Source organism: Cucurbita pepo, chromosome LG01 (assembly GCF_002806865.2).
Source record: "Cucurbita pepo subsp. pepo cultivar mu-cu-16 chromosome LG01, ASM280686v2, whole genome shotgun sequence".
NCBI classification, from domain to species: Eukaryota; Viridiplantae; Streptophyta; class Magnoliopsida; order Cucurbitales; family Cucurbitaceae; genus Cucurbita; species Cucurbita pepo.
Window position 1 is genome coordinate 7,555,984 of NC_036638.1, and position 15,093 is coordinate 7,571,076.

The window sequence follows — 15,093 nt, forward strand, 5'->3', positions numbered from 1 at the left end:
TCTTCTTGTTATTTTATTGGACGGAGACGATTCTCATCATCTAGAGCGTTGTTAGTCACTAACCATTTACTCGTCGATTGCTCTCGAAGGAGAGTATTAAGCCAATAAGTCGATCCACCCGTGACGAAAAAGCTGTTCTTTTAGGTTAATTTTTAAAAGAATTTATGTAAAATTTATTATTGATTTCCGAACCCTGCGGTGGACTCAGAATCTATAATTTATAACCGAAGAATTACAAAATAGAATTTCATTTTGCAAGGGACAAAAGGACCTCTCGATCTACTTAAAACTCAACAGCAGTTTGAAAAATTGACCTGTTCGAACATATTGGATCTCCTAAATTCAAACTAATATTTTATGTCTCAAATTGGAGTTTACTAAATTAAAATAATAATAATAAATAAATAAATAAATAAAAGTAAGTGAAAAGTTAGGAAGAAAGTGAAATCCAAGAGAGGCCTACAGAAAAGGAATGAAAAAGTTACTTTTTGAAGCGTAAAGTAAAAAGTAAAAAGTAATTATAGTTTTCTTAGTCTCCCCACTTCTAATTATTATTTCAAATAAATATTTTAAAAATCAAATTTTATCAAAATTGATATAATAATAATAATAATAATAATTTACATGATTATATTTTCACTTAATTAATTATAGAAATTAATTTGAAAATAAATTAGCTGAAAATTAGGGAGTTGGATGGTGTGCTTCATTCATTCCCGTTGGGCTGCCCTTTTCAATGTACCACTCATGTAGTATTCTTCCAAAATACTTATTCTCTCTCTTCAACCTTATCCTTACAGATATTTCCATTTACATCCTTCTCTCTCTTCCCCTAAAAACCTACCCTTTTATTATTTTTTTTAAAAAAAAACTATTTTTTTTTTATTTTCTCGAACAATTATAATCTTAAAACAAATCTCGAAAATTGACGTGGTTGAATGGTAAATAAATTAGTGAACTTGCCACGCTTTTCACAACTCTTTCTGTTATATCAAATCCTCTACCGCTCTTGTTCGTTTTTTCTGTAATAATTATTTTAGTTAAACCAAATAAATTTCATTGAGGTTAGAACCCTGAACAGACTGCTGGTGATAAGTCGGAGGAAGGTGAGGATGACATCCAGTCATCATGCCCCTTATGCCCTGGGCGACACACGTGCTATAGTGGCTGAGACAAAGGGTCGCAATCCCGCGAGAGTGAACTAACTCCAAAAACCCGTCCTCAATTCGAATTGTAATTTGGCGTAATGGCCATTTTTTATAGATTGTTTCCACATAATTAGTATAGTCAAGTTTGGAAATGTAGATCTCTCGTGATTTATTAGTGTTGATTTTTACCATTTTTTTCTTCTTTTAATTAGATTTTCTCCCTAAATGGGCACATTAAATACCATATATTTATTAATGCAAATTAATTAATTAATTAATTAATTATTTTTATTATAGTACCCACCGCCAGATATTATATATATATATATTGCTTAAAAAAAAAAGCAACTCTTTTTGACTTGTAATTATAAATTTATTAATGATTATTTGAAATATTTAATTTTCTCTAACTATATATATATATAATAGACTAAATAATGCATTTTATTTGGAGTTTTCTCGTGATAAAGTTGCTTTTACAATATTTATTTGTTTTTAGTCCAAACAAAAGGTGGGACAAATATCGCTAAAGGATTTACTATGATTCCTTCTTTGAATAAAACCCACCTCATATCCAATTAAATAACATTTTTAATATATATATATATATTTATTTATTTATTTAATTCTATTGATTTATTTATTTTTCTATAAAAGCTTAAATAATAATTTTTTTTTTTTTAATTTCTTGTAGTCATGTTTATTTGTGGAGGATTCCATTAAATAACAACTTTGGAAAAATTGGGTAAAAAAATTAAATTAAAATAATAGTTTTCAGTTTTTGGCTAAAAATTAAAAGGTATTAAAAAATAAAATGAATAGTAATAAATTGTATGTAAATAAGTCTATACTTTATTTTAAAAAATTACAAATAATGCATAGTTTTTATTTTCCGGTTAGATTTGACCATAATGATTAAATATAGTGAAATTTGTATATTCCTTTTTAGATCGTAATTATAAATAAATTATTTACTTTATAATAAACTGATTTTTGTAATTCATGATCTAAATTATATAATATATATATATATATTTAAAAAATTTCATATTTTTCACATATATTTTTAATTATATTGATAAAATCTAAGGCTAGATACTTTTGTTTGACCTTTTCTCTAGCCCATACCCAAATGAGGATGGGCGATTTTTATATTCGATTATCGAGATAAATTATTTGTTTTATAAAATACCCGAAGAATATTAATATTTTATTATAATCATTTGTAATTTTTTAATAAAATTAAATGATCAATTTTAGTAAATTTCTAAAATAATGGATCTTAAAAAATGTATAGATTTTGTGATTTAGAATAGTTTAAAATATATTTATTTAAAAATTTAAAAATTCATTAAATATAATTTAATTTTAGAGAAATTTTAATTTCATAATAAAATAGGTGTAAAAGATTATTCAAAAGCATTGGAAGGGAATTTTTGGGTATATATTATATAGTTTGGATAAAGCAAATTAAAAGAAGTCATCAATTATTTTATTAAAAGAAAGAATTATGTTTAGATGCGATGAATTAATATAAAAACATGGCTACCAAAGAAATTTTAAAAAATAAAGAAAAAACACGAAAATTAAAAAATGACGTGTCAATTCTTGGTAGGTCGGCGGTTTCTGCTCTCCTCCCCGGAGCCTCCTCTCCTCGGTCTCACAAAATACAAAACAGAAAAGAAAAAGAAAAAGAAAAAAAAAACACAAAAAATAGTGAGAAATTCAGAACGAAGATCTCTCTGTGTCTCTCTCCCCCTCGCTCGCTCGCTCGCTACGAGCATTTCTCTCTCTAAAAAACTCTCTCTCTCTCTCTCTCAAGCAAATTTATAAATTTGGTGATCATTCTCCCATTTGATCTCTCTTTTTCTCTCTGCCTCTCCTTGTACAACTTCTCTGTGTAATTCTTTCGCCATTTTCAGTTTGTGTTTTCTCTTTGTGAGGGGGAATTTTAGGGTTTTGTTTCTCATGATTGGTCGGGAAATAGACGCGCGAAGAGCTTCAGAGGTACGTAATTGCAAGTGAATCTCATCATTCCTACTCGTTTAATCTTAATTTCTCGTTTTAATCCCATCGTCTTTTGTCTTCCGTTTGTTTTCTTTCTTATTTGACTGTTCGTGATTTCAAACTGATCTAATTTACTCCTGGGTGTGCAATGTTCTCGTCGGATCTTCGTTTCAATTTCAGTTTTGATGATTGATTCTTCGGATTCTATTTTTATCAGGTGGTTTGTTGTGGAGCCCTTTGGGTTTCAATTCCATTGTTTAGATGTTATACCTTTATTGGGTTCGAAAATATTGTTACGGATGGTTTGTGTTGTGGAGTAATTCAAACGTGTGATTTTTTTAGTTCTGGGAGGAAGGGATAAGGGTTAATGGTATTGTTATTGTTGATAAAAGGTCGAAGGTTTTGTTTGGGGCGTTGTTTTGTGCCAGATGCTGGCATTAGGGTAAGAGATCGCAGAGTATGACGGATTTTCAATCGCTACAACAGAAGCCTGATTCTAGTGATGCTCGAGTGGAATTAGAGCGTGGACTTGAGGAGTTAATGCGCGGGCATCTGGATGAATGTATTCCATTTGCGTCGTGTAGTTCTGCTGCCAATCAAGAAGTAGAGGAAGAAGAAGGTGACCAGCTTCTACGGAGGAGAAGGCGATCTGATCTTGAGGGTGATGATTTAGCTGAGTCTTCAGCTGCACGCCGTCGTCACTCTCGAATTTTGAGCCGCTGGGCTGCTCGGCAGGCACAGGAAATGATAACGACAATTGAGAGGAGAAATCGTGAATCTGAGTTGATGGCACTTGCAAGATTGCATACCGTTTCAACGCTTGATTCATCCTTTTTAAGGGAGTCCCAATCTCCAACTTCAAGACAGCAGACTGCCGTTGAGACTCCATGCACACAAGCTTCGGCAATATTACAGATGTGGAGGGAGCTGGAGGATGACCATATGATAAATCGGGCTCGTGGGAGGGTGAGGGAAAGGTTGAGGCAGCAAACAAGTGTTGATTCTTCTACCACTATGTCCAGTACAAATATGTCTGATAGTCGGGAGAGTGAGAATCAGGGAAGCGTGGTTGATGCAAGTGAGAGTGAAAATGATTTTGGGGCATGGAATCACGATCAAATTGCACCGCAGCATGTGAGGAATGAAAACAATGGTTCTACCAGAGAGCAATCTCCTGATCTTGGCGAAGTTGAGAGGGAGAGAGTGAGGCAAATAGTACGGGGATGGATGGAGAGTGGAATTACTGATCCACCACCTAATGTTTCTGAGAGGAGCACAAGATCCAGAGCTGAATGGCTTGGGGAAACAGAACGTGAGCGAGTTAGGATTGTTAGGGAATGGGTGCAAATGACCAGTCAACAAAGAGGAAGTCGTGGTGAAAGGAGAGAAGATCGAGGGACTGGACGTGGTGCTCGAGTTGATAGAGGCCGTGATGAATTGGTTGCTGACCAGGATGAAGGCCAAAATGAACACATTCGCAGAGACTTGTTAAGGTTGCGAGGAAGACAAGCAGTACTTGATTTACTTGTAAGAATAGAAAGGGAAAGACAGGGTGAACTTCAAGGGCTTTTGGAGCATCGAGCTGTTTCTGACTTTGCCCATCGCAACCGAATCCAGGTCAGCTGCCAAGTGTGAATGTTGTTTTGTTTATTCTACCTTTCAATGTCCTAGTTCACTTATGGTTAAAACTAAAATTGATTGGATTTTGAGTTTGCATTTATGAGTTTGACTGTTAAATTATTCTGCACCCTGCTTCATTTGAATGTGAAGCCCTTTAAGACTTGGGAGCGACCCCAAATGTGGGTATTTCAATTATATCACAATCTTGGTGATCATTTTTAGTTATGCTTTATATTTATCTCTTCCACATCTCATTGTTCCATTAGATTCTATTTGCACTCACAGCTATTATATGAGCACTAATCCTTTATATTTCCCCAGTCATTACTTCGAGGTAGATTTTTGAGAAATGAAAGAACTGTTGAAGAGGAGCGGCCTCCTTCTATGGCAGCAAGTGAATTAGTTCAGTTACAGCAGCGACATACTGTTTCTGGTTTAAGGTATGTTGTGTCGTGAGGATGATTCATTTCGTTTTCTTTTGTGTTTACTATAGATTGTGAAAATAGGTATTTATGTGTATTCTAAGCATTGTCATCTTCTGTGTTTAGTAATATATTTTTAATCTCAGTTATTTTTTCTGAAATATCCTGTGAGCCTTGAATCATGTCAAAAGGACTTTCACATTTCCAGATTTTCGTTTTCTGATTTATGATTCATGCTAAGTTTTTCAAGATTATTATTATTATTTGGGAAATGATATAGTTATTATGTGTGTGTATATATATATATCACTCAGGGAGGGATTCCGCTCTAGATTGGAAAATATTGTTCGTGGTCAAGCAGACAACCAATCTGATAATGCAACTAACAGTGACATGAATGATTCTAGAAATGATCGAGGTCGAACGAATGGTTCACAGAACGTCCAGCAAGAATATGTACAATCACAGCCTGAGAGTCAGGTAGCTGAATCCAATCGGTTGCCTGATCAAATTGAAAACATGGAAAGCAACTCAGAGATAGAGAATATGAATCAAGATGGGGACTGGCACGAACAAATTTCTGAGGATGGTAGAAGAAACTGGCAACGGACAACTTTTGGCCCACTCACTGAGTGGAGAGATGATAATGCTGAGGATGTGACAGCAAATTGGCAGGCGAATTCATCTAATGATTGGTCACCACCCAGTACACAGGGAAATGCAGAAAGAAGAGAAGTTCATCCACCTGAACCTGCTGCAGTTTGGCATGAGAGAGGCACTCGAGAGGCTGCTGGAAATTGGTCGGAGGGGCCCTCTGCTCCTTTTAGAAATCGTCGGTCGGTTCCAGTGCGACGGTCCAACAGGTTTCACCCACCTGATGACGATAACGTCTATAGTATGGAACTTAGAGAACTCTTAAGCAGGTGGTAATCATTCTCATAATTGTTATTATTCATATTTGCAGGCATAGACGTATTTATGCATTTATTGTTTATCTTTTTTGTAGGAGAAGTGTTTCTAACCTTCTTCGTAGTGGTTTCCGTGAAAGTTTGGACCAATTAATACAATCATATGTGGATAGGCAAGGTCGTGCTCCCATAGATTGGGATTTGCATAGAACTTTGCCTTCACCAGCTCCTACTTCTCCACCACAGGATCAGGACCAACAGAGGGTTGAACAGAGTGACGTACAAAATGATGCTGTAAATAGACCCTCTCTGGTGCTTCCATCTCCACCAGTTCCTCCACCTCAACCACTCTGGCACCATGACCTGCATCATACCAGCTGGTCTCGTCATACCATGAATCGTTCAGAAATGGTGAGCTGCTGCTTCTTTTTAATTCTTATCCTGGATTTAGATTTGGCAATGTCTCTATAAAGGAAGCTAACATGGCTCTATTTGTTATGGGGGAGGGAGTTCATTTATTCAATGACCCAGGAAACTGTAGAAAATTGATCTTGGAAGTACTTTCTCTCTCTCAGCACACAAACACACACACTCTTACTAGGTGAAGAAATAGTTGAAGCTTTATTGAACTAGTACTCTACTCTAAGTGAGCTTCAAGGGTCGCAAAGCTTGCAAGAGAATACCCAAACCAAATCCACTAGCCAAGTCTCATTTTAGTTTCTTCCAGTTTATCTCTTATCCAAATAAATTGCTTCCAGTTGATCTTTAACCGAGAAGCATTGTTCTTCTACCAAATCTGATATTCGTTTGTGAAACTTCCCTGCCTTGAAGCTGTTTATTTCAGAATACAGATTATAAACGATTTGTTACTGATTTTAGCAGGAATGGGAGATTATAAACGATCTGAGAGCAGACATGGCAAGGCTTCAACATGGCATGACTCACATGCAGAGAATGTTGGAGGCTTGCATGGATATGCAGCTAGAGTTGCAGCGATCTGTTAGACAAGAAGTCTCTGCAGCATTAAACAGATCTGCTGGTGAAAAAGGTCAGTTTACATTTTAATGCAACCTATTGTTCTTGTATGTTGAAGAGAAACGCCTCAACACGAATTGCCTCCCAATGTAGGTCTAGCCACTGAGACATCAGAAGATGGTTCTAAATGGTGTCACGTGAGGAAGGGGACGTGTTGCGTCTGCTGTGATAGCCACATCGACTCTCTCCTCTACAGGTATGCCTTCAGTCTCTTAATTTTAATTCTAATCTCTTACGTCTGAGCTGGTAATATATATCTTAACCAATTAAATTATGCGGAATAGACTGAATATACCAACTGTTAAATGGAATTCTTACTGCAGATGCGGACATATGTGTACTTGTTCAAAATGTGCCAATGAGTTGGTCCGAGGTGGTGGCAAGTGCCCACTGTGTCGAGCACCGATCGCCGAAGTCATCCGGGCATACTCGATATTGTAGAAAGAAACAGGTAATTCAGTTAGGTGTGGAGCTCCTTCAATCCGATTGGAGGGAGGTAGCCATGTTGGTAAGTCCTTTATTTCTTATAACACAGATGGTGAAGCCGTGAGATTTAGCAGCGTCCGGTAGGTGCCTCTTTGTTGTTCTCTGATTATATATGTAACATTATTATCTTGCGCTGTATAATTGGAATGCCACATTGCATGATCGATTCATCATTTTTTTTACGTAAATAAAAGCAAATGTAAGTCTGAAAATTCTTTTCGTTTCAATTTATTAGTTCCCAATGCTTCCATCCCAGTACTCGCCTAATGCTCGTAGCGTTAAAATACTCATGAAAATTATATGAAACTCTTTCCTCTGAGATCGAGTTCAAATTTGTGAACAAGAAGTTAAATTTTAACGAACTAAGATATGCAATCAACAGTTCAAATATGACAATTCGAATGGAATGAAATGGCAGTAAGTATAATTAAAAAGACATAAGATTATGAGTTTTGAGCCTCATTGCCAATATCGCCAAAACAAATAAAGCAAATTCAAAACTCAGCTGAAATAGTCTTTACTATTATTATTATTTCATTTCAGCTTTGATTGCTGAAGCCAATTGGTCGTAAGCCCGGGTCCAGGCGTTGCCCATTTCCTCGCTCCATTGCTCTCCCATTCCTTTCTTCACCGTTCGCAGTAATGCATCTTTCACCACCTGAATGCCTCGCCATTACATTTTTTAGATTCAGTCACCACTCAATTATTGAAATTAGAGTTGTTCGGTTCCTAAACTTTAAATAATTATTTAATAAGTCCTTAAACTTTTAAATTTCGATTTTGAGTGACCCATTTTTTAAAAGGAATTATACAAAATTAAAAAATTATGTGATTTGAAAGGTTACCTCAAAATGTGGATCAATGACTCCATTACGAAGGTGGACAGAGCCCAAATATTGTAGGGTAGTCTCAGAGACCACCACTTCCCCCTTCTCTCGCAGCTGAATGGCTGCTTCACATGTCTGCAATTTTTTCATTTTTTTTTTCCTTTTAGTTTACAATCCAACAACATTTCAACTCACTTCAAATGTTCGCATCATTATGATTTCATCACCAAAAATGTAATTTAGTGGTTTCAACATTAATCATCTTATATCCAACCATTTGGTTGAGTTAGAGCTTACATTTTGGATTTTGGAGTTACGAGGCCGAACTTAAACCTCCGTTTGTCAAATTATGTTTTAACTTTACTAACTAGATCTGAAAAATGAGTTCCACCCGAACATTAACTTTCGAGTAGAAATCTATTAGAATTACGAGTCCAAAATTTCATTCCAACTCACACACCCACATCGTTCTAAATCTCAATTTTCGTCTAATGAATTTGTGCACAAAAAAAAAAAAAAAAAAAAAAAAAAAAAAAAAAAAAAAAAAAAAAAAAAAAAAAAAAAAAAAAAAAAAAAAAANATAAAACTCACCATCTTGAAGACCTTGAGTGCATGAGCCTTAAGCTTAGGATTGTTCTGAGGAATCTGTTCAGAATCCCTTAAGAAAGAAAACATGCCCTTTGCTGCTGGAGCTATCTCCAATATCCTTCCATTATTACAGTAAAAATAATAAACACCATTTATTGGGGAAAAATATATAAAAATAAATAAATAAATAAATAAAAAGGTAAAATACTTACTGAGTAAAGAAATGAAGGCTGTAGAGAGGCAAATCCTTGTTCAAAACATCCCATGATTCCTTCACCAAACCTTCTTCCTTCTCTGTGAATTCCATTTCTCTTTCTATCTCTACAAATTCTCAAGGATAAGGTGCTCTCCAATTTCCAACTTTTCATCACTCTTATTTTATAATCTTTTTTTTTTAATTAAAAAATAGTTTAAATTTTAATTTTTTTTTTATAAAAAAAACAGTTCACGTGACAAAATCAGGATTAATTGGGAAAATCCCAAGGATTATGGGGCTTATTTATTTATTTATTTATTTTTGTAATTATTCCATATGTCTGGCTACAAATGAAAGCTAAGATAAAGACAATATTTAAATTTTTGTCCTCTATTAATCTATCAGTCCCGATGAATAATTTTTTTCATATTCAATTAATATATCATATCCTATCTGTATGACACGACATCGTATCATACAGTCAACACCATCATCTAATACATTATTTATGCTCTAATTTGACAGCACGTCATAATTGATGTTATGGTAGTGCACTTCTTTATTTTTAGGTAATCGTGCTAATCATGAGTCTATTTTGATAATCGTGTTAATTATAAAAAGAATTCGATAATCGTACTAACCAAATAAATAACTCAAGTAATTAAGATATCTACATATGCTCCAAATTCAACTGCATACAATTTTTTTTATATTAAATAAATTATTTAACAAATATTTTTAAAATTTAAAGATTTATTGGACCGATTCTAAAATTGAATGAACATCTAAATTTATTATTATGATTTTTAAAATTTCAAGTATTTATTTCACATAATTTTGCGTACACGTATTTATTAGTCATCAACATTTTGACTTGAGAATCAAAAGCAAATTTGAGTACTCAATGGTTTATATAAATATTTTAGACCAAATGATTCAACGAACTGGTTCAATTAAAAATCCCTTAAATAAAATAAAATAACATTAAATTGCGAAAATAGAATGGATTAATTGAATTTAGTTAATTTTTAAAATTTTTGTTTTTAGGAAATGGGCCCGAATTATGGTAGAAATGAGGCCCATTTTTTTGGGCCTTAGCCCACTCGCCTAGTGGGCTAAATTATCACAGCCCTCATTATCCTTATGTAACAATTTAATAATATGATTATATAAATTATACTGAATATTATTTTTTAACGAATTTTAATTTTCAATAATATATATATATATATATATAAATCAAAGTATCTTTTTATATTAATGCATTATAGATAATTACTAGTTAAAGAAACATTTCAAAGTTTTGATTGATTCAATTATTTTTTTTTTTCTCTTTTAATTAAACTCTTATCAAATAAATATTAACATCAATATAAAATAAGTCACTATTAACAAAATCACAACCTAACATTATAACATGTTTTTTCTGATTTTAAAATTAAAATTTACCAATAAAATTACTTATGACAGCAATTATTTAAAAAAAAATACAACAATTATAAAGTAACCCTGAGATCAAATAATCCCAACCTTAATTCCAATAAAATAATTCCAACATGACAACCTTAATTCCAACATGACAACATAGGAAGGAATCTAGGAAGTCACAGTATATTTAACTTCACTTCTAAATCATTAATCATTAAGATGATTTTCATGACTAACCTAATGGTGGTTAAATGAGTGTAATCACAAATAACTTATCCACTTCAATAATGGTTGCTTCATCAAATCTTATTATTGTCGGGTATGAATAATGGTTGCTTCATCAAATCTTATTATTGTCGGGTAAGGGTGCACAAAACAACAATTCTATTTAAATTTATCCGTCAAGTGTTGCTACACTGTTAAAGTTTCAGTGCCTACATAGGCAAGTGGAAGAGTGTCGTTGCCCAAAAAAAAAAAAAAAAAAAAAAAAAGTTATAATAGACCAAAGGAGGAAATGATTGAAATGGCAGAGAAGACCAAAACAAATTATAATAAATAATAAATAATAAAAATCGAGAAAGAAGAACCGGAAAAACACAGAGATTCATCTGTTTTTTTTTTTTCCTTTTGTCATTTTGTTTTCCAGCTTGGTTTTCAGTTCCTTCCTCAACAAATTAAGCTTTTTTAAAATATAAACATACGTAACGAGGAAGATTAACAAGAAAAAAAAAAAGGAATAATTAATATTATTTATTTATTTTTGCTTTGGATCGGATCATAAATAAGTAAAAAGATAGGGTTTTGCTGACATTATTAACAAGCTTTAACATCACGTTTTAGACCACTTTTTTTGCCCCATGTTTACATCTTTGATTCATCTCATTCTTACTTTTCCAATTTGTTTTCTTATTAATCGTATTAGATTGGGAAGAACACGACTTTCTACAATGGTATAAGATCTCGTGACTTTGCTTTGGATTTTTCTAAAATAGCTCATACCAAGTAGAGAGTATTCATTTATTATAAACCCATAATCATTCCCTAAATTAGCCGATGTGGGACTTTTATCCTCGCTATAATTTCTAGTGTACGTAAAAAAAATTGAATAAAAAGAATATTTTACTAAATTAAAAAAAAGAGTAAAATAACAATTTGTTTGAAATTTTGTGATTTGGAATAATATTGGAACATTTTCCATAAAATTTGGGCCTATAGTTTTGTCATTACTTCAATATTAAATTATTGAAGGTAATGATAAAGAGAGAGAGTTATTTAGAATCCAAACAAATAATGAAAAAGAGAGACAAAAATAAAAATAAAAATAAAAATAAAAATAAAAATAAAAATAAAAATAAAAATAAAAATAAAAATAAAAATAAAAATAAACAGAAAAATAATCCTCCAATCTGTCCTTTTTGTGCGAAAAAAACACATAAAATTCTCATTGGCGAGGCTGCCTTCAGAATCACTTGAACATCACAATTTTGCATGGCGATAGCGTAACTCTTTACCAAACAGTTTATTACCATTACTAGTACCTTTTCAAACAAGCACATTAATTAAAAGGAAAATTAAAATATCTATAATAAATATTACCATTTAAATATATTTATATATATATAAATTCTACAACATGTCTTTAAATTGAAGTAAAAATCTTTAAAATTTTTAACGAAAATTAAAACATGGAATGATCAAATTCTTACCTAAAATGAAATTTTCAATCGTTACCTAATTCTATACTGTTTTATGTCATAATTTTCGACCAAAATTTTTATGATAAGTTAAAAAGAATGGGGCCGTAATTTATGGAACAATTTGTTTACTATTTGAGTCAAATTGTTCTTCATTTACTCTGTAACTCATTATCCTCTCCAAGTTATCACACGTCAAAATGAAGCTATTGACTGAACATTCCTCAAACCCTTTTTTTCAATTTTTAATCATTCCTTTCATATATAATTATTATACCCAAGCTTGTATGTTACATATGGAATTTCTTTGCCCAATTTCCAAAATATTATTTTATTTTTAATAAAAAAATTAAATTAACAAACACGTGAAAATAATATTAATCGGAAAGGATAGAGCAATGTTGGAGTTCGAATTCACGACGCCTAATTTTGATATCATCGTTAACTCGTCAATCAACCCAATAATTTAGTCTTATGTGTTGTGAAGTGAATTGCTTACTCTCTTTGACTCAACGAATGATTGATCGTTAATTTCGTGATAGTCATATATCTGTTTCAAATTTTTTACTTTGTTTTCTTGGAAGATCTTTTATATTAATTTTTTTTTTCTTTTTGTCGATATTTAAAAAATTTAAGTATCGAAGACGAGTAAATGTAATTGTGACACGTAACAAGACGAGCATGCTGTCCTTTTTGTTCTGTTTGGTTTTTTTCGTTCAATTTCTTGTGATTGAAATTGAAAAAGAAAACACGAATATATCGTGTTCTCTAATTATCCACTCAATTTCAATTAGAAAAGAAGAAAAAAAAAAAGGGTAGAAAGGTAATTTGGTACATAAATTATTTCTTGCTTGAACAGTTCCCTCTCGCCCGCTGTCATTTTAACTATTCTAAACAATTTTGATTTTAAAATTAAAGAAAAAGGAATTTACGTTGTCCTTTGGGTAAGAAGGGATGTTTTAGAAGCAATAAATAATTATAAAATACTTATTAATATTTAGCAAAAATTAACTAAAAAAAGTTAAAATTGAAACTGAACAAGGATATTTTCGTAATTTGGCACTCTCTTCCATTGCCCGAAGACCTTATTGCATGCAAGCTGCCTCTCTTTTTACTCTTCCACCAGATCCTCTAGATGGGATCTCACTATCTAAGAGATATGAAAGAGAAACAATATACGTAAAGTAAAATAAATTTTTTAAAAAATTATATATTATTATTTATTATTATTATTATTAGTTGCTGACTCGGTAGGAAATTCCATAATTAAAAATAAATTACGTACTACTCTAACAAAAACTAATTTAAGGAATGATCATAAATTTATAATTAAAGAATACTATATTTTGAGATAAGTAAAACAAAATCATGAGAGCTAAAAGTAGACAATATTATATAGAGAGTCGTGTTCATCTAACATGCTATCAGAGTCATGTTCTAAATTAGACATGTCAATAGAATTTTTAAATGTGGAACCGGAGGCGTACTTTGTTCGAGTGAAGGTGTTGGAACGGGTAACAATTTCGGTGATGTAAGCAATATTAGTTTAAGTAATTAATAAACATTTAATTAATTAATTTTGAGATATAACTCATAATTATTTAATATAAATTAGACAGATCAGCCACTATCTTCTTATCTTGAAATTACGTAACAACCAGAAAATGCCCTTTCGCTTTCTCATCTTCTCTTCTGTCTTCACGCCGTTTCTCTTTCCCTTATCGCACCTAAAAACTCAAGAGAGATCCAATGATAAACGAACAAATTCAATTTTCTGAAATTGTGAAATATTAATTAATTGTAGTTTTTGATCGAATTCGGATCTGAATTTTAAGCGGAAACTAAAATCGTCTTACATACATTGAACGTAACGTGTGATAATTCGTTTTACATTAGCATTCAGAGAGAATTTTACATTAATTGAAGAAAGAAATGAATTAGAGGAAGAAAAAGAAGAAGAAGAAGCTAATTAACAATGGCGATTGGAGAAATTACTGATCATTTACACTCGCAGAAGCTTATTTTAGCGGATTTTTTTACTCTGTTTTCGTGATCGAAACTCGAAGTAAAATACGGTTCGATCTCTTCTCTACTCACGATCTCCACGAATTCAAGCTCGATTAGTCTTCTTCTACAAGTCGGAGGTCTCTTCCGTTTCCGCGGCGCCGGCGGACATTGTAGCACCACTGGAATCTTGTTCTCTGCTGATGTCGGCGTGCGGCAGCATAATTCTTCAGCGCCGCCGTCGATTTTATCATTTCTCTCTTTCTGAATTATCACACCGCCGTGATCGGCTGCCATTGATGACAACGGCCGTGGAATTTGAAGCTTGATCGCCGGACGGCGGACGACTTCCAACAAAGTCCGTCGGAGATCGAGGTCTGTAGACATTTCGAGAGCTTCGGGATGGTACGATTAAATATAACAATAAAAGAGAGAGAGAGAGAGGGAGAGGGATTTGGGTGGAAAACGAAGAATAATGTTTGTTTGGGCTTGAGGGGAGCGAGTATTTATGTGGGTAGAAAAATTAATATTTATTTATTTATTTATTTTTAGAAAATAGAAAGAAAAAAAAAAAAAAAAAAAAAAAAAANAAAAAAAAAAAAAAAAAAGAGTCTTAAGAATGGCGTGCATTTGAAGATAATTAAGAGAGAGAGAGAGAGAGTCTTTATTCCTCTGTTCCTACAAGCAAAGGGGGAAAAGACTATGAGTTTATTACTACTCCAAAATAATA

General features: G+C 32.5%; 3 protein-coding genes across 6 annotated transcripts; 1 reads left to right on the forward strand and 2 right to left on the reverse strand.

Moving 5' to 3' along the window:
- Positions 1-2,840: 2,840 nt before the first annotated feature.
- Positions 2,841-7,838, forward strand: LOC111793592. 4 transcript variants are annotated; one of them, XM_023675555.1, is made up of 8 exons: positions 2,841-3,155; positions 3,336-4,772; positions 5,097-5,215; positions 5,512-6,120; positions 6,204-6,516; positions 6,985-7,153; positions 7,234-7,336; positions 7,464-7,838. In XM_023675555.1, the coding sequence occupies exons 2-8, from the start codon at positions 3,615-3,617 to the stop codon at positions 7,579-7,581; spliced, it is 2,589 nt and encodes an 862-aa protein (XP_023531323.1). In that variant the 5' UTR covers positions 2,841-3,155; positions 3,336-3,614; the 3' UTR covers positions 7,582-7,838. The 4 variants fall into 4 exon arrangements, with proteins under 4 accessions (XP_023531323.1, XP_023531316.1, XP_023531337.1 ...); XM_023675548.1 differs by having other exon boundaries at positions 3,373-4,772; XM_023675569.1 differs by having other exon boundaries at positions 3,373-4,772; positions 6,988-7,153.
- A 135-nt stretch (positions 7,839-7,973) lies between these two features.
- On the reverse strand, positions 7,974-9,410 carry LOC111793616 (non-symbiotic hemoglobin 2). Its single transcript, XM_023675578.1, has 4 exons — positions 9,254-9,410; positions 9,045-9,159; positions 8,472-8,588; positions 7,974-8,284 (listed from the first exon to the last, which is right to left on the reverse strand). The coding sequence occupies exons 1-4, from the start codon at positions 9,346-9,348 to the stop codon at positions 8,156-8,158; spliced, it is 456 nt and encodes a 151-aa protein (XP_023531346.1). The 5' UTR covers positions 9,349-9,410; the 3' UTR covers positions 7,974-8,155.
- A 4,786-nt stretch (positions 9,411-14,196) lies between these two features.
- LOC111793625 (cyclin-dependent protein kinase inhibitor SMR1-like) lies at positions 14,197-14,853 on the reverse strand. Its single transcript, XM_023675591.1, has one exon. The coding sequence runs from the start codon at positions 14,748-14,750 to the stop codon at positions 14,358-14,360; it is 393 nt and encodes a 130-aa protein (XP_023531359.1). The 5' UTR covers positions 14,751-14,853; the 3' UTR covers positions 14,197-14,357.
- Positions 14,854-15,093: the final 240 nt, after the last annotated feature.